The sequence below is a fragment of the Anser brachyrhynchus genome (genome assembly GCF_964034855.1).
Source record: "Anser brachyrhynchus genome assembly, chromosome: 1".
Taxonomy (NCBI): Eukaryota; Metazoa; Chordata; class Aves; order Anseriformes; family Anatidae; genus Anser; species Anser brachyrhynchus.
Window position 1 is genome coordinate 103,600,499 of NC_137694.1, and position 7,304 is coordinate 103,607,802.

At 41.7% G+C, this 7,304-nt stretch overlaps 1 protein-coding gene across 13 annotated transcripts in view; it reads right to left on the minus strand.

The window, feature by feature from the left end:
• Positions 1-3,635, minus strand: part of CLCN1 (chloride voltage-gated channel 1) — an 84,644-nt gene extending 81,009 nt beyond the window's left edge. For 12 of the 13 annotated variants that reach the window (XR_013948850.1, XR_013948851.1, XM_080586128.1 and 9 more), the window contains exon 1: positions 2,443-3,635. Coding sequence is in view for 7 of the 13 variants with exons in the window: in XM_080586134.1 (XP_080442260.1) it covers positions 2,443-2,493 (51 nt within the window). In the remaining 6 variants the exon portion in view is untranslated. Of the gene's footprint in view, positions 1-584; positions 703-2,442 lie in introns of all 13 variants that reach the window. The other variant, XM_080586136.1, reaches the window with a different exon arrangement.
• Between the last annotated feature and the right edge of the window lie 3,669 nt (positions 3,636-7,304).

Below are 7,304 nucleotides of genomic sequence, written 5' to 3' on the forward strand. Positions count from 1 at the left end.
AATTGCTAAGACACTCAAGTCCCCAAAGTGTCTAGGATCAACTTGAAATGGCTACATGGAGAATTGTAGTCTCATGTTCACCTATCTAAGCCTTATGACTGTTCTTCATTTCTCTTGTTTTGAGTAATACTTTATCCTTCATCGTAGTGATTGAGCATCTACCTTGCACTGATGCCTGAACAGATCCAGTAACTAGGTGCTCCTCTTGATCCTAAAGGACTCAAATATATGATCATTCTCAAAGAATGCCTATATTTATAGCCCATTCTTAAATGAAATAGATTGTAGTATAGTTGCCTTCTGATCATAAAGCTTATCTGAGGTGTGAGTGACTTGAATTCAACTAATATACTAAATGATTTGAGTTTGTCCATGCAGACACTTGGATAGATAGATAGATAGATAGAAGATCAAGCAGCTACCATTTATTATACAATCATATCCTGTTGAGACAACGAAAGCTCTCACTGACAAATATTTGAGTCATGTTTATGAGTAAATGCAGACCTACGAATACACTGGCTTGCTTTCTCTCCTGAATAGCTGCTTAGTAACCTACAAACGTTTTGCCAAAGGAGACTTGCCTTTTCTCGAATTATACAGATTATGTTCCTTGAACTCAGGAAGTCTAATAACAGTTGTGTCTTCCCACAAGCCTTCAGGAATACCGGCACACGTATGAACACTCTGAATAGTCTCGTTCTAAATTAATGAATATAAAAGTGAAAAGTCCAAAGGTTCATGAGTTTGTTATAGTTACAGAAGAAATATAGCTATTTTTCCCAAGTAGCATACTCTCTGTTTCTGGACCTTTTTCTATCTCATGATCCCTTCTTTACTAATGCTTTTGTTCAATTTTGTAGCATTTCCTTACAGTTCAATACCTTTTACAATTTGATCAGCTCAGAAACCAGCTCAGTTTGAATTTTTTATCTCAGAACTCAACTCTTGTTCTCCTTCCACAAATCTTACGAGTTTGTATACTGCGCGAGCAGGCCACTGCAGTCCCATTGTGTTGTACATTAGGCCCACAGTCTCAGTGTTCTAGTATTCATGCAATTTAATCCTGACACTAAGGAAGCTACTTTCAGTGTTGAGCTATAGAAGCAGAACGACAGACATGAAATCCATCCCTTGCACTGTAATAATTGGCTTCTTCAGCAATGTTAGCACTTAACAAGTGATAAGCAGCATTCTCAGTAAAACATAGTTGAGCTGAAATACCAAGAGACTGGGTGCTTGTGGTGTGCCTATGCAGACCACTGAGAAACTTAAATCCATTTTGTAAGACAGGATTTTAAATCAAGCTTTCAGTCTTAAAGGGCTTTAGGGTCACATTAAAGATCATAAAATTCTTCATTCATCTACAAAGCACTAGGTCATGCACAAAAGCAGGGTCACTTAACAGCAAAAAAAAAAAAAAAAAAGAGGTTCTCTCTTGGTCTTTGCCTCAGCCTTCTGTCCTTCTGTTCCCACAAGCAACTGTACAACTCCCTTAATACACCAGGTGTGCTATCTTCTATAAAGAGGGTCTCCATGTTTCTTTTAGTAGCTCAAAAAAGGTGAGATTTCATGCTTGTTGCAGCCCCAATACAGTCTAATTTCTCCCCAAACATTGCTACAAAAACTTTGGATGCTCAGGTAGGAACAGGTCACCATCATATATTTTTAGAGGCTGGGATTTCCATTCATGCTGTTCATTAGATGATTTGCAGTGTTTGATGCTAATTCTCATTTCAAACACCAATTCCTTGAATAGAGGATGTGGTTTCTTAGATGTCGTACAAACTGCTTCCTCAACTTGTCCAGAAAAGTGAGGAGACATGAGGGGATGCAATAAATCTTAGTACCATGGTTGGCAGGTACTTAAACCAGGAAATGGAGCAACAATCTCCATCTAAATATCCATAAAACAAAGCAGTGCAAGACCCCACTGGGATGTGCCTAAAAGATGCAAATAAGAGCAACATGGTCTGTGCTCTCGCAGCATGCATTAACACCCAGCATGGCAGAATTCTAACCACCTCTTCTGAGAGCCATAACAGAGGGCAATGAAAGGTTTCAGGGGTTCTCTGAAAAGAAGGAAACCAATTCGCAACGAGCAGCTGCATTTCTATGAAGCTCTGCAAATCAGGTGTCGCTACACACTCAGCCCTGAGTCTCTCCAGCCCATTTTTCCTCATCTGGTGAATTCAATGATGTACATTTTTCACCCATGGGGATTAGAAACTATTCCCAATTTCATAATGAGAAAAAGAGAATATATTCTCACTTTCTCTTGGCACTTCTGGGGCATGTGCTCATGCAGAACTTCCACAAATTCTTCCTAATACAAGCAGGGAAGGATATTTGTAAGCAAAGAAAGCGTTTAGCCCCTTTAGCAGAGAAGGGAACTGCTATTATGTAGGAAATATTTTGTCCTTCTGCAGGTATTGTACTCACCAGAGTTTGTTGGTATCGGAATGCTTTTGTTGGAGAGGCATCCCTAGTCATGTCCCCAGAGACAACCTTTTGTGGAGCAGGGGTTGTTCAGGGCAATGTCTTCCCTTCTGCTCTCCACTGCAAAATCATGGAGCAAAGCAGACACAAGGCTTCAGCTAAAATCCCACAGAGCACCCTGAGAGAGGTTACTGGTGAGGGAAAGACGGAGAGGGAGAGTGTAACCAGAGACTCCCTGCCCCCTCCTGTTCAATCTGTGCTTGGAAATGGCAGGCATTTCCCTGCTTTAATATCTCTGCTGCCCTGGCACTGGGACAGCTTAGTAAATTAACAGGAGGTAAAGTTTCCCTCTCCTTTCTCATGCAGTATCACTCTTCACTGCATTTAGGAGGGGTCAACAGTGGGACCATTGAAAGAATGGGGGCTGATGACTGAGACTTGAGAAGAAGAGAATGGAAATAAAAAATGACCAAAATTAGACAAGAGAACCTTCCTGCAACTTGATCAGAATTATTCCTATGATTTCCTTTAGAAGCAACTTTGTGAAGTGTTAAGCATCTAAGAGGGCAAGTTCTCTCAGCAGTATTTGGAAGACTGTTCCTTACATAAATTACATACTGTACTTACATTTAACATAGTTTACCTTCAAGCATACACATTATTGCTGGTTTCCTGGCCATAATACCTCACCACAGATAAACCATGTTCCTCCTACTGTTTGAACATCCCTTCATGAATATTCATCCACTGATATAACCAGCACTCAGTATCATTTCAACTACTGAAAGTTCTCCTTTCCATTTTCCTCCCTTCTTTTAAAAAATTTTGCCCATCATCCTCTGAAGTGAATTTCAAGTTTTGAAACATTTAGTGATAGATGGATAGACAAAAAGAATGCACATTCTAACATCTAAATATGTCATCTAATTTCTGAGAACTACCTTTAAAGGACCTCATTTTTCTTCTCTTAGTGGATCTTCCTCTTAATCTCTGGCTAGAAATGGCTTTAGAATATAAAGACAACCAAAAAATTATGCTGAAGAAACCCAATTCATTATATTCAAAATCAGTCCAAAGCCACTCAGCACAGTCTGGAAGGGTTGATAGGATACTGATGATGCAAGAACATCAGCAGGGGTGTTAAGAAGGGAGGTCCTCCTTTCTGCCCTTCTGTATTTACTGTGCCTTTACCCCCCCCCCCCAAAAAAAAAAAAAAAGGAGTGAGGAACTAATAAGGTAAAATGGCAGAGTCAGGGTGCTGTTGTTCTGGATGACTGCCATGAGACACAGCATCCTCAGCTGAGCTGAAGCTAGTGTCTCCCATAACCTGAGGCAGCAGCAAGCCCAGAGCTCTGTAGGGAATGGAACAGACAGGTGTGGTGCTTTCACACTGATGGCTAGCTAAACTCTACCACATTGCCTCTCAATCCTCCTCCTCAGAGAAAGAAGGGGAGAAAATGAAAAAGGGTTCAAGATGTGAGACAGGACAGAGAGATTGCTCACCAATTACTGTCACAGGCAAAACAGACTCAGCATGGGAAGAGTAATACAGTTTACTGCCTATTACTAGCAGACTAGAGCAGTGAGAAATTAAAAGCAAACTAAAACCACCTTCCCCCCAGCCACCCACTTTTTTGTCTCCCCCCCAAGCAGCACAAGGGAACAGGGAATGGGGGCTGCTGTCAGTCCCTAGTGCTTTGTCTCAGCTGCTCCTTCACGGTCACTCTCTGCTCCTGCTCCACATGGGGTCCCTCCCACGGGATGCCGTCCTTCCCGAACTGAGCCTGCGGGGGCTGCCCACAGGCAGCAGCTCTTCAAGAACTGCTCCCACATGGCTCCGTACCACAGGGTCCATCCATCCCCCAGGAGCAAACTGCTCCAGCACGGGTCCCCCACAGGCAGTAGCTCCCCCCAGACCCCCTGCTCCTGCGTGGGCTCCTCTCCACGGGCTGCAGCTCCGGCCCGGGGCCTGCTCCTGCGGGGGCTCTCCATGGGCCGCAGCCTCCTCCAGGCCACATCCACCTGCTCCACCGGGGGCTCCTCCACGGGCTGCAGCGTGGAGATCTGCTCCGTGTGGGACCCATGGGCTGCAGGGGGACAGCCTGCTCCACCAGGGGCCTCTGCACAGGCCGCAAGGGAACTTCTGCTCTGGTGCACCTCCTGCCCTCCTACTGCACTGACCTTGGTGTCTGCAGGGCTTTTCTCACTCCTCTCTCTCCCAGCTGCTGTCACACTGCATTTTATTTTCCCTTTCTTAAATATGCTCTCCCAGGGGTGCAACTAGTGTTGCTCAGTGGTGGGTCCCTTTTGGAGCTGGCTGGAACTGGCTCTTATCTAACCTGGGACAGCTTCCAGATTCTTCTCAGAGGCCACTCCTGCAGAGCCCCCACAACCAAACCTTGTCATGGAAGCCCAGTACAACAGGTCACAGCAGATACCTGCTGTTTTTTTCCATTGCTATCTGTAAAGCTTTTCAGGGAGATTTATGAATTCTATATAACTAGACAAAGCAGACAGTTACTTAGGGCAACACCATGACTTTCCAAGCTATTTCTCCTACCAAATAAAGATAGGTTTTGTAAGGCTATGTCAAATGTGAAACCACTTAGTTCATTAAGGTTATCCAGTCAAAGATCTTTCTAGTGAAGATGGTGAAGCCACAAACAAAACTACATAGACTATCAAACCTGACAGAGAAGGGATAATGGAGATGATGAAAATGTCCAAAAGTCTAGTCACTTAATTGATTGGCCATTAAGAAACTACATAGATAGTTTATGGAGGGAGCCAGCCTGGACTTTGTAACTGATAAGAAGGACCATGGGACACAGCCCATGTGTCTGACGCTGGCTGCTGAGGGGGAGCACCAGTATCTTCCTCATACCTGGGCTGCTTGGGGGTGTGTATATGTAATTTGGTGGTGAACTTTAAATTGGACTAGTCAGTGAGTAAGAGGACCTGTGTCCAGTTAGGGGTATCAGGAGAGCAGAGGAGCTGTGTTGGTATTCAAGGAGACCCATGAGTGTGAAGTGCCTGTGAAAGTGTCTGAGTGCATCTGTTTGCAAACAAGTATTAAGCTGGACTAGCCAGCGAATAGCAGACTCATGAAATAGTTAAGGCCAGGGATGGGACTGGCTAGTTTATGTAGATTTGTTAACAACCTGAAAATAACAAACTGTAATCTATGTATTTTCTCAATACAGCAGAATATTCACCTTTGTTAAAGCACTGTTTCTCTGAAGGGTGATTTCTAAGCTGATTTCCACTTATTTTGCATCTGAAGATCAGAATTTTCAGTAGTGACAAAAAAAGTCAATAGCCTAAACACAGTAATTCCAGTTATTTTTCATAAATTATGTAAGTCTGAATGTAACTGAGCTCCTCAAAAGTTGTGCTGAATTACAAAGGAGGTGTCTGCTTAACAGTTCATGCAAAAATGTGGTCTGGAGACTTCAAGTGATACATAACAGCAACTATAAACAAGGTACGAAATGCAGATGAATGAAAAAAAAAAAACCTTAGAGCTTTACAAGAAAGAGTTCTACAAGTAGAATTGGCAATAGCAGCACCAGTAGGCCAAACAGCACTGTGTAGGACTTACTACTTGTTCCTGGTGAAGCCTGGCCTCACCAAGGCTACTCCTGTGACAATGCTTGATTATAACTTCTCTGGAGATTGTTTCATTCTTCTCCTTTAAAAGAAACCATTTTCTGTATACATACTCTGATAATATCATCACTTCATAATGAAGATGAACTATTACATAACAATACTATCTTTACTTGCTTTTCTTTCTCCTAAACTTAGTAATTTAGTGATGTAATGTAGTGAAAAATATTCTTAGCTTTTTCTTCAGGGTTATGAGCATATTGCAACATGTACAGTGTATGTTAGGAATCTCAGCTTGGTGTAAATTTTATTTTACAAGATGTTTTACAGTTTTTCAGCCACATCTTTTGATGTTTTGAAAAGCATGCTTTCTTACAATATCATTCTGTACATCCTAATTTTTAAGGAAAGAACTATGACTTTTTACAAAGTCAGATCCTTCGAGTATCTATCACTTTTTATAAAGGCAAATGTAATAATTTAATGAATTGTTCCACAAATTAAAATGATTTTCATGTAACTTAGATTTGTATATATACGTTACCTACATCTAATTCACTGTTTTTACTCCCCTTGCCACATAACAGAACAAAACTTTTGACCTTATTTTTTTGGTTTTAAGCCAAAATATGAACCAGTTAACACTTTCTTGCTAACCCAACTATTACAGTCATTCATTAAACTATGCCAGTAGCTTAAATTTATTTCTCTAAAAATACAAATATTATATTTACTTCATCTCTTATATTACTAGAAACAGTTTCTGCACAGATAGATGTTAGTAATTCCACTGAATTCCTACTGGATTTCCTGTACCAGAATTAGGTACTATTGAAAAACCAGTATATTCTTTTCATAAAACGACACCTTAGCCTTCTAGGTGTCACATCTGAGAGAAGGAAACAACAAACTTTAGTGGGTATGGATAGTTGTTTTTTTTTTTTTTTTTGCACTAAGGAGAACGGGGTTTTAATCTTCTTATTTCACATACACACACACTGGCTCCCCCCAGGTGCATTACCTAGGTCTCACTAGGTCTCAACTCCCAGCAGTGAGAGATCACTGTTTATTTCTAAAGGCAGGCCAGAAAGTTGTGTTAGCTCTGCTGCACAGCTACTTGCAGTTACCAGTCTTGGCCACTATGGGTCAAGCTCTCTGGGCATCCCTTCACATTAGTTTCCATGCAGCTCTGAGCCCGTGGATCTTCCCCAACACTTTCAGGATTTTTTCTCCAGTTCATACGTTCGCCTCCTTTT